Source organism: Pteropus alecto, unplaced genomic scaffold, assembly GCF_000325575.1.
Source record: "Pteropus alecto unplaced genomic scaffold, ASM32557v1 scaffold204, whole genome shotgun sequence".
Classification (NCBI taxonomy): Eukaryota; Metazoa; Chordata; class Mammalia; order Chiroptera; family Pteropodidae; genus Pteropus; species Pteropus alecto.
In genome coordinates, this window is record NW_006435766.1 from 1,071,774 (window position 1) to 1,090,328 (window position 18,555).

At 34.4% G+C, this 18,555-nt stretch overlaps 1 protein-coding gene across 1 annotated transcript in view; it reads right to left on the reverse strand.

Moving 5' to 3' along the window:
• The window catches only part of PARD3 (par-3 family cell polarity regulator), a gene marked incomplete at its 5' end in the record, with an annotated part of 511,767 nt that overhangs the window by 150,505 nt on the left and 342,707 nt on the right, over nt 1-18,555 (reverse strand). The window contains one exon of the mRNA XM_025046412.1: nt 9,940-10,050. Coding sequence (XP_024902180.1) covers nt 9,940-10,050 — 111 coding nt within the window. The remainder of the gene's footprint in view (nt 1-9,939; nt 10,051-18,555) is intronic.

Here is an 18,555-nt window from a genome sequence, read left to right on the forward strand (position 1 = left end):
TGGGTGTTAATTTGGATGTGTGGTGATAGACAACAGTCTAGTTTCATTCTTTTGCAGGTGGCTTTCCAATTGTCCTAGCACCATTTATTGAAGAGGTTTTCCTTTCTCCACTATATGTTTTTGGCTCTTTTTGTCGAAAATTATTTGCCCATATAAACATGGGTTTATTTCTGGACTCTCAATTCTGTTCCATTGGTCTGTATGTCTGTTTTTCTGACAATACCATGCTGTTTTCATTATTGTTGCTTTGTAGTATAATTTGAAGTTGGGTAGAAGAACGCCTCCAGCCTCGTTCTTTTTTCTCAGAATGGCTTTGGCGATTCGGGGTCTTTTGTTCTTCCATACAAATCTGATGATTTTTTTGTTCTATTTCTTTAAAAAATGCTGATGGGATTTTGATGGCAATTGTATTAAGTTTGTATAATGCTTTAGATAATAAGGTAATTTTAACTATGTTGGCTCTTTCGATCTAAGAACATGAAATATCTTTCCATTTCTCTGTATCTTCTTCGACTTTTTTTTGGATAATTTTTCCCTTCTTTATTGAAATATAATAGACAACTAGTTGCCTGCATTTACATCGTACAATTAGTTTTTTTTTTCAATTATAGTTGCCATACAACACACCAGCCTCAGCTATACAGTATATTGATCACACAACTCACAAAACGCTCACCCTGCCAAATCTAGCACTTTCTCCCCCCTCACATATTCATTTCAACATTATTAACCATCTTCCCTATGCTATACTGTACATCCCCATGTCTGCTCTGCAACCATCCACCTGCACCTCTCAAGCTCTTTGCCTTCTTTCCTCCCAACCCCTCACCTACCTAGTATCCCTCAAAATATTCTCTGTATCTATGAGTTTATTTACACTTTTGTTGTTGTTGATATTGTTCTTTAGATTCCACATGTACATGAAACCATGAGATATTTGTCTTTCTCTATCTGACCCATTTCATTCAACGCGACACCCTCTAGGTCCATCAAGGCCATATCTTTTTCCATCCCTTTCCTTTTAGTCTGTGTGTGTCTTTTAATCTGAAGTGAGTCTCTTGTAGGCAGCATATGTAGGGGTCTTGTTTTCTTATCCATTCAGCCACTCTATCTTTTGGTTGGAGCACTCAATTCTTTTCCATTTGAGGTGCTTATTGATAGGGATGTAGTTGTTACCATTCTTTATTATTGTTTTTGATACATGTTTTTTCTTCTTAAAGAAGTTCCCTCCAACATTTCCTGTAATACTGGCTTGGTGATGATAAATTCTTTTAGCTTATTTTTGTCTGGGAAGCTCTTTATCTGTCCTTCAACTCTAAATGATAGCTTTGCAGGGTAAAGTATTCTTGGTTATAGATCCTGGGTTTTAATCACATTGAATATTTTGTGTGAAGCCTTTCTGTCCTGCATTGTTTCTTTTGAGAAATCAGCTACCAGTCTTATGGGTGCTTCCTTGTAGATAACGATCTGCTTTTCTCTTGCTGCTTTTAAGAGTCTCTTTATTTAACCTTTGGCATTTTAATTATGATGTGTCTTGGTGTGGGCCTCTTTGGGTTCCTGGTTTGGGGGACTCTCTGAGCATCCTGGGGTTTTATGTGCATTTCCTTCACCCGGTTAGGAAAGTTTTCCATCATTATTTCTTCAAATAGCTGTTCAACATCTTGTTTTCCCTCGGGTACCCCTATGACATGAATATTTTTACCTTTAATAATGTCCCATAGGCTCCTTAAATTATTATTATAGTGTTTGTTGGCTTTTTTCTTGCCATTCTGATTGAATGTCCTTGGCTTTCCCATTCTCTATAGAGGTCATTTGATTCTCTTCTTTATTCACTTTGCTTATTCCATTTAATATTCTTCTCATGTCAGATAATGTGTTCTTCATTTCTGACTGGTTCTCTATTATAATTTCCACTTATGTTTTTTATCTCTTTGTTGAAGTTCTCACTGAATTCATCTACCCTTCCCATAAGTTCATTGAGCATCTTTATAACCAGTGTTTTGAATTCTACATCTATTAGATTGCTTGACTCTATTATTTTTGGATCTCTGTTCTGTTCTCTCATGGTTTCTGCTTCTTTGTCTTCCCATACTGGCTGCCTTTCTGTGTCTGTTCCTATGTACTAAACAAAGCTTCTAAGTCTCCCAGTCTTATTAGTATGGCTTTGTGAAGTAGGTGTCCAGTGGCACAGTCCTGAGAGGGGTTCAGCTGCAGGCCAAATTTAGCCCAAGCCTGTGCCCCTCCGGGGCCACCTGTTAAGATTCAGCAAGCAGTTCACAGACGTTGTGCTTATAGTTGCCTCAAAAGGCCACACCAGAAACCGAGGCTAGTTGCCTCAATTGTGAGTCTAGGCAGTGCTCAGCAAGGAGCACCTGACTCACTGAGGATATATGTGGATGTGGCTTGAGTGGGGCCCGGGTTGGGGGAGGCAGGGTTTCAGGGGATCCTCTGGGCAGAGCGACCTGTTATCCAGTTTAATGACGTCTCTGCTATAGCTGCACTGAGTGCGCGCACTGGGAGGTGGGAGGGCCAAACAAATGAAATATGGATATCACTGGCACTTCTGCTGGCACTCACCACGGCTCTCACTCCAACAACTCAGTGCCACCCTGTAAGTCCCTACGCAGGCGAACCATCACAGGTGCTCAGAGCAAGCAGGTCCGTCCCCGCAGAAGTCAGCTCACGGATCAGGCCCCTTTAAGAGGCATCTGCAGCTGCCGCTGCTGCCACCTCCGTTCCACTCAGCCGTTAGGGACCAGGCAGCTTTGCTCCCTCGTCCTGTCCTACTTTCTGCCATTGCCAGGTGATTTCTTGGATTTCTCCCTAGTCGTATGGCTTGGTCATCTAGCTCCCAGGCGATTTCTCCTTGCTTTTACTCCTTGTTTCTGTCACAACTTTGATTTGGTTGCCAGAGGTTGCCTCTATCATCTCTTCAATTTCTTAAAAGAATTTCTTATAAGAACAGGGTCTTATAGTTTTCATCAAATAGGTCCTTCATAGGTTTGGTTAGATTTATTCCTAGGTATTTTATTCTTTTTGTTGCAATTACAAAAGGGATTATTTTTTCTACTTCTTTTTCTGACATTTCATTATTAGAGTATAGGAACACTGGATTTTTGAATGTTGATTTTGTATCCAGAGACTTTATTATATTTGCTTATTGTTTCTAGTTGTGTTCTTATGGAGTCTTTAGGGTTTTCTATATAGAGAATCATGTCATCCACAAATAGTGACAGTTTGACCTCTTCATTTCCTAGTTGGATCCTTTTTATATCTTTCTCTTGCCTGACTGCACTCACTAGGACCTCCAATGTTCCACTGAATAACAGTGGCGATAGTGGACAGCCTTGTCTTGTTCCTGATATTATTGGAAAGGCTTTTAAGTTTTTCACATTAAGTATAATGTCGGCTGAGGGTTTGTCATATATGGCCTTTATTAAGATATTTTCTTCTTAACAAAGGTAACAGATCCCTGAGAAAGAGAACATTATAATAATAAAAAATTTATACTATATTGTGTATATATTGTGAAACATCAAAAACTCTTTTACACTGACTAACAAAATAATAATATATATACATATACATGTGTGTGTGTGTATATTCTCCCAAGGCTGAAATTTGTAAAAAGCAAGTTAATAGATTCTTAATAATTTTTGTTCACCTACAGGATAAACTATACACACACACACACACATACACTTTAAAAAGCCGGATGGAACTAATGCCATTTAGAATCAACTTTTCTGAAAGATTCGAGAGATCAGAGAAAATATAAAAAACTACTGTATGATAGAAAAAAATATATTTTCTATAAAAAGTCAAGCTTTGTTTGAATGATAATGTATGACCTAAGTGCAAAAGTTATCTGCATTATCTGAATTCTGATGTCAAAACAAACTTGAATGCTAAGTTTGAAGCCAAATAAGTAAAAGTTCTTTTTTTTTTTTCATTTCGGATACACAGGGAATGCAACTTTTATTGCTATATAGATTGTTCCTTCTGTAATTTCACTAACTTTTTATTCACACACTTCAAACAAACTTTACAACTACATTATATGGGATGTAACAAAAAGTTATTTCTGCAAAAAACAAACTAACGAACATGTCGTCTACCAAAAAAGGATCTTACCAACTAAGACACACCACAAAAAATTTTTTATCAAAATTTAAATAAATTACTCAAAGCAGGTAATGGGAACAAATGGTAAAACTGAAAAGAGAAATATCAGGGAATGCAAATTGAACGTGGAAATGTCACAAAAGTTCATGAAATGATACACCAAACCTGGGAGTGTACCACTTACAGACACAGTTCAATGGCCTAGCATTGAAAACAAGGCTTTGAATGGTGATTACTGCTTTGAATAATGGAATGTTTCAAGCCGCACATTTCGTTAGCAGATTTATAAATCCCTTCATATACTGGGAGGATTTCATAAGAAATTCATTAATGTTTTCTTTACTACAAGCATTCAGTTCCCCTGGAAATATTTCCAAGCACTATTTACTAGGTAGATATAGATAATAATATAATAGGTATCTCTTGCTGAGTAACTATGAAATGCAAGCCAGTTAACATTATAAATCTCATTTAATAGAATGAGTAACATATGAGGTAAATATTAGATAAGAATTGGAGAATTTGGCCAGATATTATAGCTAATATTTCATCTTTCAGACCTTCTTTCCTTCTTTCTCTTCTTCCTTCCATCCATCCATCTGTTCATACAGACATGGCCTTGTTCCAGAAAACATTTAACATCATTCTCTAAGAATGTATAAAAATGTAAAATAAATCAAAATGAAAATTGATGTTAACTTTTTTAAAGTATCTATGTGTGGAAATATGTATTGTATAGGAAAAAATTAGAATAGCATAGAACAGAACGTTAACAGTGGTATTATTACAGGGAAACTTTTGTTTTTTTCTTTTTTAATTTTGTTTTTTCCAAGTTTTGTAGATTTAGAGTTAGAATAAATTTAGAATTAGACCTTAAAATGTATATGTTTTAAAAAAGTGAAAAATATGTGGGAAAGAGAAAATTGAAAAAGAAAGATGGAACAGGAGTAAGATTCAAAAGTACACAAAACAGAAGTCCTAAAGCAGAGGCAGGTCACAACACTGGCTCTACACTTGCTCATGGTTCCATGAAACAATCAATTGATTTCTACAGCCAGTTAGATGGCTGAGGGGGATGGACGCGGTTGAACCAGGAGCCAAAGGTTGGTTCTCTATCTTGGTGACTCATAATGTACTTTAATATAACTAGGGTTTGGGGAATTAATAGAGTAAGGAAACATGAATAAATTGGTTTAACCAAGTACTTCTTAAACATATTTGCAGATAGAATCCTCTTCTGCTGCTGGACATTTTCTGGAAAACTCTGCAACACACTGTTAATACAGCAGCCATTAAAACAAGGATGGCTATCACTGGAACAATAACACAAAAGAAAGCCAAAATGTTACTTTTGACACTTGGTTAACAGAGAAATCCATCATTGTGCTTCATAATGGAAGTTAAATGGACCTGAAAATACACAGCTCATTTAATTGAACATATTCTATTTAGGGTTTGGAGTCCAATCCTTTTGTGCAGTGGAAATGAGCCACCAGGGGCTCTGTCCCTAGGTATGCCTGAAAGAGGAAGCAGTAAGAGGCAGCAAGCACTCCAAGTCCAAATAGCGATTGCTTTGCTTAGTTTCCCTGTCTAGCCCAAAATGTAGCCAACGGCAATCTCTGAAAGGCTAGGGTATGTAGGTTCAGAGCTCAGAGCTGGAAATCAAAATAACAAACCACAGGACCAGCTAACTTCACACTTCGCATCATTCTCAGACTACCCCACTTCTCAAGAGGCCTTAGACATACGGGCTCAAGTCTGTGGCAGGGCAGGAATAGTGGAGCCAGAGGACAGATCCACACAGTGATCTTCCTCATCCATTTCTCCTATGTAGACTGCACTATTTGTGACCCGTCTCCCAGTGATGGCAGAGAATGAAAGGACAGAGGAGGAAGTTAGCAAGAATGAAGTCAAATTCAATCTCAGGCCCATGCCCAGAAGAACCTAAATTACTTTCACGATCTAAATCGATCTTAACATGGTAAGAAATACATTTTAAATTATGTTCATCGTCCTTTTAATTTTTCAATATTTGTATCGTGAGCAATATTCAGACTTCATGGATGTGTACAAATAATATTTTGGTATGTGGACATGTCATAACTAATAACTAAGGAATGTCAAATTTTCTATCTTTATATGGAATCAGCTAAAATAATTCTTGGAACTCATAGCTACAGAGGTAAATAATGTTACAAGAGATGCTTTGCTACTAATCAGCAGTGAAGACAAGACTGTGATGAGAATATAAGCAGTGGTTTATTTATTTTTATCTATGTCTCCAATCAAATTCTTCCCAAAGAAGCTAGTTTCCGATCTCAAAAGGAGCTTTGCCAATGCCAACGGACAGAAGAGAAAGGACGTGAAAAAGAGGGCTTGCTCTATCAAAATGAGAAACACTAAACATGCTCCACTTATGTAATTCATGCATTCACTCGCTCTATTATAAGACCCATGAGTTTAAATGAAACATACTTATAAAAATTGTTATTGAATACAAAGCCAAAGAAAGTATAATAGTTTTCTTAAATTATGAAGCTAATTGATTTTTTTAATGGACTACTCACTTGTTCCTTGACCCTAAAAGATTTTTATTCTAGGCCTCCTGTATGTTGTAAATTCATTATGACCTACCTAGTTCCCAGAAGGATTGCATCATTAGAGGTACAGAAATGGAGATTAAAAGCAAAACTGAGAAGTGAACTGTGCCTTAGGCAAATTAATAATACAAGTGAAACCATTATGCAAAAATCATTGTCTGGCTGGAAATATTTGACTATGCATTATAAAAGTATTCTGAAAAATATTGATAGAATTCTGCATTGAAACACAGCAGTCATCTTAAACTATAAAGAAGGAATATTTAGAATATGAAAAATGGTACAGGATTAATGATGCTATTCCCTTGGCTGGCCTCACGATAGGAGAGAAGTATGTTTCTTATCACTCAGATTGTTCTCTAACTATACCACATATTTGCCCGTGGATAAATCTGAGTTCATACATTCACCTGGTATATACTCTTCCTTTAGAGGCGAGAAAGTCTTTTAGGATAGAAGTTTAAACTACTGAGTGATTAAATGCCATATTATACAACTAAGGAACACTGGTGCATCTGGCTTAAAGATAGTGAGTTTACTAATAAATTTTGAGATCTTAAATTGGTGAGAATTAGAGAGAAATCAAGAAAGGTGGAATGATTTTTACAAAATAAAAACTGGAGAAGAACCAGAACAAACCCTGACTTGCATCATAAATTAGAAGTCCGTATTTTTCCCACTTATTTATTTTATACTTTGAAAAGCTACAGACAGAATCAGAGTAACTACTGTAGCAAAAAAAAGAGAAAAAAGAAAAAGAAAAAGAAAAAGAAACTTTACAAGTATTAGAAAGATAAATGGAAAAATATCCAAACATTAATTGCTTTTAAAGTAAAATGTTCTACGATACTCTTTAGTTCTCCCATTCATTGTTTAGTATAAGACTGAAAGCTCTGATTCTAGAATTGCAGTAGGAATACTGGACTTTGTCTTAAAAGTGCTGGGCTATAATACTAGCTATGGATAATATTTTGCTTTATAAACTTGATCAAGGCACCAGAAACTCCCTTACACCTCAGATCATTTGAAATAAAACATGATATTTCTTCTGTGGCAGCTCTGCAAATGAAATGTGATGACATAGAGGCACTCACGGGAAGCCTGTAAACTCCAATAACAAAAGTGTGCGATTCTTTCTCTTCCTCTAAGAATTATAATAAGAAAAATTCTAATTGCTTATAAAAATGGTTTTCAAGTGTCTGTTTAAAGTAACTTCACTCATTTTCATTTCATTGGTTGTTGGGTTCTGATCGTAGAATGATTCAACAATAAATAACGTAGGGGTTCAGAACAAGTCTGCCCAGAATGTGCATGCGGATTATTTTGAGATGAAAACAAGTGAAGACCAAAAGACTCAGGAAGAGCTTTTACCTACCCCTTAACTGTCTAAAATGTTTAGATAGAGGGCTTGGTCCAGAAAGAGAACTATCGCCAAAGATAACTGTGAAGAATATGAGCCAGGTGTGGAAAACTGGGGGAACTTACTATAAGGCCTACTTGTTCAAATCTTCTCTGTGTCCCCTTGTATCTGCATGGTACGACAGATATTTCTTTACCAAACATTTGTTTTCACATCTTTCTGCAAGTCATCTGTCTCCTCTTTGAAGTCTCAGCTGCCTTTCTCCTTAGCTCAGAACGACACCACATAAGCCTTGATTGCCTGACTGCCCAGGAATCTCCTATTCTTATGGAGCCCCTGTCTGTATGGAATGATTTTCTCCTGTTAATCTGTCATGTGTCAATATAATTCTTATATCAACTAGAAGAAATTACAAAGGTAGCAGAGAAGTTTTTCCTCTCCAATAATAATCTTTCTGTAAGAGATGGAATAAAATTTAAGTAAAAAATGTCATAATATGTAGATAATGAAAAAGGAAAACAAAGAAATACATGTCAGCTTTGAAAGGAAAACAGAATAGTAAAAGACTAACAGCCTCCTCAATATTTATTCTAAGTTGAAATATTTTAAATGAGATATAAAAATTCAAATAGTTTTTTCCAAATGAATATTTCTTAAAAATTATTATAATATACTACATACTCATATAAGAATAAGACAAAATTTTAAATATTTCTTTGTGATTTTAAAAGAGATCATAAATTCAGTATTAATATATGCATCACTAGGGGTTCAGAACAAGTCTGCCCAGAATGTGCATGCGGATTATTTTGAGATGAAAACAAGTGAAGACCAAAAGACTCAGGAAGAGCTTTTACCTACCCCTTAACTGTCTAAAATGTTTAGATAGAGGGCTTGGTCCAGAAAGAGAACTATCGCCAAAGATAACTGTGAAGAATATGAGCCAGGTGTGGAAAACTGGGGGAACTTACTATAAGGCCTACTTGTTCAAATCTTCTCTGTGTCCCCTTGTATCTGCATGGTACGACAGATATTTCTTTACCAAACATTTGTTTTCACATCTTTCTGCAAGTCATCTGTCTCCTCTTTGAAGTCTCAGCTGCCTTTCTCCTTAGCTCAGAACGACACCACATAAGCCTTGATTGCCTGACTGCCCAGGAATCTCCTATTCTTATGGAGCCCCTGTCTGTATGGAATGATTTTCTCCTGTTAATCTGTCATGTGTCAATATAATTCTTATATCAACTAGAAGAAACTACAAAGGTAGCAGAGAAGTTTTTCCTCTCCAATAATAATCTTTCTGTAAGAGATGGAATAAAATTTAAGTAAAAAATGTCATAATATGTAGATAATGAAAAAGGAAAACAAAGAAATACATGTCAGCTTTGAAAGGAAAACAGAATAGTAAAAGACTAACAGCCTCCTCAATATTTATTCTAAGTTGAAATATTTTAAATGAGATATAAAAATTCAAATAGTTTTTTCCAAATGAATATTTCTTAAAAATTATTATAATATACTACATACTCATATAAGAATAAGACAAAATTTTAAATATTTCTTTGTGATTTTAAAAGAGATCATAAATTCAGTATTAATATATGCATCAATGCCCTATCTCCTACGTAAAATATCTAAAACCAGTAAAATTCACTTTAATGCCTCAAATAAATGTAAGGTTTTTCTTTTAATCTTTCTTTACATTGTATTCTTCCCACAACCATTAGTATTTGGATTGACATAGGAAAAAAACGAAAATCAATTGAATACAAATTTTTAAATTAAAAAAAAAAGAGTAGAAAGCAGAAAAAGAGCTTCTGTCTAACGAGGTTTAATCAAATAACTGGAGTCTACCTCTCCTGCTCCTGCTTCATTCGTATTCTCTCCTCTTCTGATGTAAGGGAGTCCTGTATTTTTATTTTACCCGTTTTCTCAATCTTGTCATCTTTTCGATGTTTGCCAAACCTGTTGACAACAAAAAATTCTAACTTGTCAATATATACAAAACGAGTTCTTCTTTTGTAATAAATTCATATGCACCCAATGAAATATGAGCCTCCTGAAAATTAGGGCCAAAATGTCTCCTTCAGTTTACTAGTTTTTGTTCACTATTAACATATTTAACTGGATTATTTTATTCCTTTTTAATTCGAACTTTCCAGAGAAAACCCTTTTGGAAAATGACTTATTTTTCTTATGCTAAACAAAAAATAAATAACAATAACAAAACCTACAGTTCATCCTTATTAAACAAATAATTAATAAATGTATAGGACCGAGTGCCAAATACTTCAGAAGCTGGATGATAAAAATCTGCATTGTAGCTTCTCTTAGGTTTCTTTTAGGACTAAAGAATGATAATCCACCATTATCTGTTTAATAACCTCTCCATAAACAACTATTTTTCTTTATTTTCACAATTAAGTTTACTGAAAACATTCATCATAGTTTAAGAACTGACAAGGCCATATTTGCAATATTTAAAGTACAAAGGATGATAATATACAGTGCTACAATACTTTTAGCTTATAAAATTGAAAGCTTTAAAGCATTCTCATCAAATTATTTTCCTAAATCTAATGAAAAGCAATTGCCAAAGGTAGCCTCTTTAACTTGAAAATCTATATCTGGTAACAAACAAACACAAGGAACACATCATGATTCAAAAATAGTCCACATAAACTTCCACAGATGGGCAGTGAACTTGAAGCTCTTTAAGAAAACATTAACGGTATCCACTCTGGCATTCAAAATATCTCAGAAACCTCAGACTTGGTATCAATTCTTGTTCCTGCTCTGTTATTTTCTCCATAAAACACCATATTCTCTGGAATGCATGTGATACATAACCTCGAATAATTTTCATCCATAGTGATTTATTCACCAGATGTTTCAAAAGAGAAATCTTTTATAGACAGTTACTCAACTAAAGCATTCATAAATATGTAAAGAATATTGAGTGTTTCTATCTGAGGACAAACTAGTAATCTGACCTTTTGTGACAGTCATGTGAAAAAAAAAGAGTAAAAGGGTAGCTCCAAGGTTGAAATACAGAGAAAAACATATATCACTTTATGGTTTTGTTGGTAGCTATGTTATTATTTTATTAATACAAATCTGATGTCAAATACTGGTCTGTATGCGAAGTGTATGTGGGAATATCTGTATGTAAACTAAAGTAGCACTATGTTTGCAAAGAGGTATATAAATAAGGAAGGGGAAGCATTCTTAAAGTGCTAAAATAGAAAAGTTGAAATACCACAGCCACCATCATTCCTTTAAAAATTATCTCTATTACAAGATAGCATTCAAAACTGGCTATAAAATTAACTTCTATAGGGTAAACTTATCCTTAAATTTACTTAGAAATTGGAAGATCATTGCAATTGCAAAAAAGAAAAAAAGGAAAAAGAAAACAAATAATCCCCCAAAACATAAGTCCAGAATCTGACCACTTCTCACAAGGGATAAAATATGTACTATGAAAATAGTGCAAATATAAAGCATTAAAACTAAAAAGTTTCTCTTTTCTTAATTTTTATCAATATATCAAAAATACTTAAAAATTAAGCATAATGACTGACTGTATAGAATGAATAAATAAAAGAACAAATATAAAAAACAGATCGATATCAGTAGAAGCCAACATCTAAAACATAATGTTCTTTGATTCGACAAAAATTTATTGAGCATCTACCAGGAGTTCAGGGGAAAGGGCAAGGCTGGACAGATTAATTTGAGTGTCATCAGCATTTAGACAGTAAGCATAAATTTCTATCTTAAAATGATGAAGCATCTGGAAATATAAAATGTATTAAATTTTAACTTCAAGTTCAAATCTTAATACGTGATATTTATAATTAGATAAAGGCAAAACATTTTAACTATTTAGTTTTTTAGTTCACGAATGTTCTTCAAATGACATAACACTGCCATATCAACTTATTTTGTTCTGTTTTTAAAGACATCGTGCTGGTCCACATTCTAGACTGCAGACATTCGCCCCTACATCATATTTGAGAAACATTGTGCAGTGACATGACATATATTATCTATTTGTACTAAAGGTACAGTTTAATCTTGTAGGAAAATCATGTAAATCTGCCCTTTGAGTTAATAGTACAAGAAAAAATTGAATGATTTTCCACGTTTTAAAAGTAGATATTTTTAGCCCCAAACGAACATTGAACTTAATTAGCTATGTTAAAATCATTTTAAAATGGTCTTTTTTAAAGCTTCTAAAGAAAGCTTTAGTTTTATATATCAGTCTATCAATTTCAGCTTTTCATCTTAAGGACACATGATTTAAAAGAAAAGAACAGAATCCTGACTCATAATTAAGAACCACATCTTTCTCATTATACATTTTATCAAAATACTAGTTTCCTAGACTGTCCCCTAATCACAACATACTATTTTATTATTTGTAAATTTATTACCAAATTGTTATAGTATACTTTCCTATTTTAAATTATAGATTCAAGGTTAATGTATGAAAAATTAATCACAGATGAAATGTGTATAGATTAGCGTTGAGACATTTCCATTTATACCTGCTTTAGTTAATAAATAACTTCTTTAAGGCATGCTATAAAATAACACTATATTGCTCTATAATTGAGGTAAAAATGGATTCCTCAGCTATTTTTGATAAAATGAAAAAAGGCTGTAAATAAAAAATATTCCAACCATTCTAGATATAAAAAAAGAAAAATATAGTAGCTGTACCCTCATTCACTCTATTTGTTAATATATTCTCATGCTCTTAATTTATAGTTGCTTAATTCTTCCTGAAAAGAGGGGAGTCATTGAAAAATTTCAGCTACACATGTACTCAAAAAGTCAGTTTCACAGCTGAAATCAGTAATACACTTACGAAGACAATTGTTTAATAGTAAGTATCTTACTATTAAACTTGGAAGATATCAATTACATTTATCTTTTAAAAGCTACGAATGAAATTCAAATGGGTCACTTTCCAAGGAACAGCAGAAAAAATATTGCACTAATAGTATGTCCAGGAAGCAAGTCCATTCTTAGCAGAGAATCAGTTTTATGAACTGTCTTCTGACTGACTCACGCAAATGTTCAAACAAAAAACCAACACCCAGCAAGTGTGATGCTGAAATAGAAAGTGGTCACACAGATCCCATAATCTTGTTTGTTTGTTTGTTTTAAATAGAGACAAAAAGAAAAAAAGGGAGCTTGAGAAAAATTTAATAGAAAAAAAAATTGCTTTAGAGGTACTGCTGCATGGAGAGAGAAGGTACACTGGGAAAAAAAAACAAAAAACACCAATAAGACACTGAAGACTCATTCACAGAAAGACACCATAAATGAGTCCTGTCTTATCAGAGTAGAATTGATTGTAACATTTCTTAACCATATGGCTTTCTGCATAAAGAATACAGCAATGTTTTCATTCAGCTAAAGTAATCTCAAAGTAATCTGCTAAATGGGTTTTACTATGACGCCTCATAAATGAGATCACTGCCATCTGCCAGATCAGCCATATATATTACTACAGTAAAGAATGATGGGAAAAACGTGTACTTGTTGATAAATAAGGAAAGAAAAAGCAAACAAACCAAAAGCAACAAAGGATTGCAACAAAATTCTATTGCTTTTATATAGAAAGAACTGTCATTAAAAATTTACTATTGATGAGTTCCGTGCTATTAAACCGTCCTTTTGGTTTTTAGTAAATTAACCTGATTCTCTCTGCAGTATAAATGATATGTAAATATTTTCTGTATTTTATACTGCTAATAAAATTAGATATCTTTAGAACAAATATGCTGAATAGTAACACACAGAACTCTGCTATAAATAAAATAAAAATATAATTGGTTTTATAATGAAAGGGCTTTTCTTAATATCATATGTAAAAACATGATACAGTAAAAAGAAAGTTTTGAGACTCTCTTGCCACATTTAAAAATAGATGAAGAAAATATCCAGAACCAATTATCTTATAAGTTTTGAAACAAGATGTTCTTCAAAAACACCTCACTGAAATGTCACCTAGAGATCTGGTATTACCAAGGTCTTCACGTGTAAGGAGGGCTTTTCTAATATGCTTATCTTACTATTCATCCTAAGATGTATGTAGGCTAAGTGATACTGCTTGCCTGAGAATTCAATGTCAGCTACCCGAAGCCATCTATCCTACTCCAGTGTCCAGCTCCTGCCCTGAAATGGTCCGTATGGTGATCTAACTCAATATCCTGACCTATATGTCATTTCTACATATTTGCACTATCACATGATTCAATTTCTTCCTTTCTCCAGGAATTTATCATCTCTTTCTGGAATCTTCCAGTTACCTCTGGAAGTAACATGTGTGTACAGCCATTGTACTAACCTGACTTTGACCACTGCCTGCTGTGATAATGCTGTCATTTGCCCTAAAGGTCCTTCAGAGATACCAGCTGCCCAGTGAGTCAAGTTCAAGATCCTGCATAGCAAAATCACGTATTCTGTACTGTGTCCTTCCTATGTTCCCATCCAGTTCTCTGTGTGCCTGGGGACACACTGTTCACACAAATCAAAGCAATATCATGACCTTTTAACATTATTCCTCTATAATCCTTCAATTCATTCTTTTCCAAAACATCTTCTGATCCAAGTTTCTCTAGAAAATCTTTTTCAGTTGATTCTGGTACAGTCTTTTTCCACGTTCTTGGTGTGAGGGTTGACCTCCCTCAACCTATCACTCTGGTCTCTAACACAATAACTTATTTTTGCTTTAAAGCCCTAAAAGGTAACTGCTCTAAATATTAGCTTTAAAAAAAAAAAAATCTAGCTATATATCTTTGTAGTTTGTCCTTTTGCACTTCTGTTCATGTGCACTGAAGCTATATTTTTCTGAAAATCAAAGTCTAGAGATTAGTCACTTCATCCAATGTCTTTACTTGACAGACAAGGAAACTGAGGTCCAGGGGGTACGGTATGCATGGTGCCCAAAGTCATAATGCAAACTAGGAAGAGAGTTCATTTAACCTCATAGCTGATTTAAGTATCTCAGTGGCTCTGAATTTGGATACTCCTAGAGAACATGAAATTCCCAGACCTATGAAGTTCACTTTCTATAAATCCTGAGACATATAACTGAGTGACTGTTGAATGCTCTTGTTTAATTTCATTTAATTAGAACTTACTGAATTCTTATTATGGACTTTCTCATTGACTCTCACAAACAGTGTGTGAGGTAGATGTCATCGTCCTCCTGTTTAAGAGCCACCTCAGGAAGCAGAGAGGAATTTAATGATTTAACAGGTCAGATAACAAAAAATCACAAAGGCAGAATTCAGACTCAGAGCTCTCTTTACCATACCCAGCTACCTGCAAACCTTTGAGAACCAAGGACAGTCAGTCACTCTATTCTTTTTACTGAGAGCAGATGCTTAAAACATCTTTGTTAAAGTAGATAAGTCCTGCACTGCCTGTAGCAATAGGTCCAAGGGACATTGTTCCCAAATAGAACTTGTCCATAAAGACCAGGAACCTGACACAACTGATCCTAACCATACCCATTCCTAGAACATTACCAATATTTCTAAGTGCAATGATACTCCAAAAGTAAAAATTGTCTGTACTGACATATGCAAATACTGCCAGGCAACAGCAGAAGCATGTGAACTGCCCAAACTCAATCCCAAGGTAAAACAATGAGAATTCACTACATGCATTTATCTTTTATAATGATGTGCTCATAGTTTCTGGTGCTTTTTTTTTTTTTACCTTAGCCTCCATTTTATAAATGAGAAAAAGAAAAATAATGTCATTTCTAATATATCCTTCCCATCCAGGATCTTACATATTTTATTGACATTTTAAGAAACTGAGACCATGATAGCATACTAATGCATTCAGCAGTAGATTGTGGCAATGCTGGGTGAATCAGGGAAGAGAAGGCTGATTATGAAAAGCAGAAAGCTTCTATTTAGGCAAAAAAAAAAAAAAAAATCTTGGTAATCAACAATAATGAGAAGGGAGCCTTAGAAAAAGGTACATGACAACTTGCTGGTACTTTTGTAAAATGGGATGCAGTTTTACGTTGGTTGAGTTTAGCAGGGGTTCTCTTTAAAAGGAAATTCACAAACTTGAGAATCATTATTTGATTGTGTGCAGTTTTCATCAGTGCTAGCCTGATTAGATTTAATAAACGAAATTTGTGTTGCCTGGCATCCAGCAAAAAAGAAGTGACTTTTTTTTAAAAAGGAAAAAAAGCCTTCTACTTAACCAAGCTAGAGCAGCCTTTAGATGTACAATGTGCCCTTAATGAATAACATCCTTCTCAGGACTCCCATTAAATGTCCTTATAAGTGCACTCTTCCTCAGCATAGCATGTGTTATCTAATCAATGGTGCACTGATATGCCTAGTAACCCTCCACTTCAGCAGTCCTGGAAGGCTATGGAACAAGAAAATATTAAAACAACAATTAAGAAACTGAACTAGCACATTATCAGTTTTGACTTTACAAAAATCACTGTAAACTCCAAGTATCTTAAAAACTAAACCAAACACACACACACACACACACACACACACACACACACACACACACACACACAGCGGGATCCAGATATAAAGATTTAAGGAAAAAAAAGAAAAACCAACAAACACGCTAATCCTTCAGAACATAACATAAATATCTAAATAACTAAAAATAACATTTATAACCTATACTTAGAGCCATTCAAGTAAAATGACAGAGATGGGTGGAAGTACAGCTTAATTATGTTAGCGCTTTTCAGGTATCAGCTAGTTCATAGACCATGTGATATATTTTCTGCACAAATAAATTCCCTCTTTGTAAAAGGGGTCAATTAGTAATTACTGCTTCATACATGATTTTTATAAGGCTGGATATACTTTTTATTCTCCAAAACATAACCACACAGGTAATCAAAACACACTAACCCCATAAAACCAAACATGCAAATGCAAATAAATATAAAAATTACATTTTTTTGTTTCCAACTATACTGACTTTGTAATAAATGATGTGTATATATATACATATATATTATATACAGAATTTAAATATATGTATATATATGTGTATATATATACATTTAAACAGCAAAAAACAACACGATTCTGATTTTTCTAAATGTTGAATTTGGCATTGAAATCGGCTATGTCCACTTAAAATGATGTTAGTACCTTTCACATAACTACTACTTTGGGTCCTTTCTTTACTACTATGCTCTTAATTCTTGCTTTGTTCATTTTAATGTATTATTGTTTCATAATACAATACTACAAATTGCAAATTACATTTGGCTCAAGGAGTGATTATGAAAAATACTATCGCTGCTGCCTTTACTGGAATAACTCTGATAATAATGAGAGATTGATTGAGCTCTAAGCAGCCCAAGTGACGAGAAGGGTCAATTTGAACATTTCTATTAAGCTTCTTTTGTTAAACCCAATACTTTGTCAGGTCAGAGGCAAATAATCATACCCTGCATCTGGTTACCATGGTGTTCCTTTTCCTTAAGCATCAGAACAGTTTTAGTAAGTGGTACTGCCCAACAGTAGTCCCCGTGAGAAATGCTAATGAGACCTAAGTCAAAAACCACATCTATTTAAAAGGGCAGTTGAAAGAAGAAAAAGTAAAAGGTAGAATAATATCTTACCACATACCTTATTTTTTTCTATCAGGACAAAGAATGAAGGGTATTTTCTAACACAGATAATCCTAATAACTTCTGTTATGTATCTCATAATCAAATTGGCATCCAGGTTGAAAATGCTTATAAGACAATGCAAACACATGCACAACTTACAGGTAGCTTTTGTGAGTTAGAAATATTCACCCTCAATTAAATATGTATTGGGATTCAAATTCAACATTTTAACTGCTGATAGAGACCTAGTTACAGGTATAGATGAAACACTCTCAAATATGTTATCCTTGTATGTTTACAGAGCAAATAAAAGTGACAAAGACAGAATGTGGTCATTGAAGTGTGGGGAAGGGAGGGGAACAGACTTTTTGTAAAGCTCCTGGAAACTCTGAAAGATTAAAACTTCCCCAAAGATCTCATTATCTATAAAGTTAAGGTGTCAGTCAGCACTTTTTCTGTCGATAATAGGAAACAATTTCTGTTGATTCACATTTCTTAGTGAATGCTCTCTACAGAGTAAATTAAGAGGTATAGATTTTCATGTTTTATCTTTCAGTCGATTTGCATATTGGGCTCTGAGGACAAGCTTCCCAGAGCTGGAGGCCACACCTAAGTCTTAGTACAGAGAAGAGAGCAGATTCTGGCAGTCTCCAGGTACCCAGGCCTCCATGCCACACCTGTTGCCTACCTAAATCACATTATCCTCTTAAAGAACAGGGACTAAGGGTCATATGTTTGGTTAAAATGGGTGTTCTTGCAGCACACCTGGCTCCTAGTAGTTTAACACACAGACAAGATGATTGCGTGGCACCAAAATATGGCAATCACTC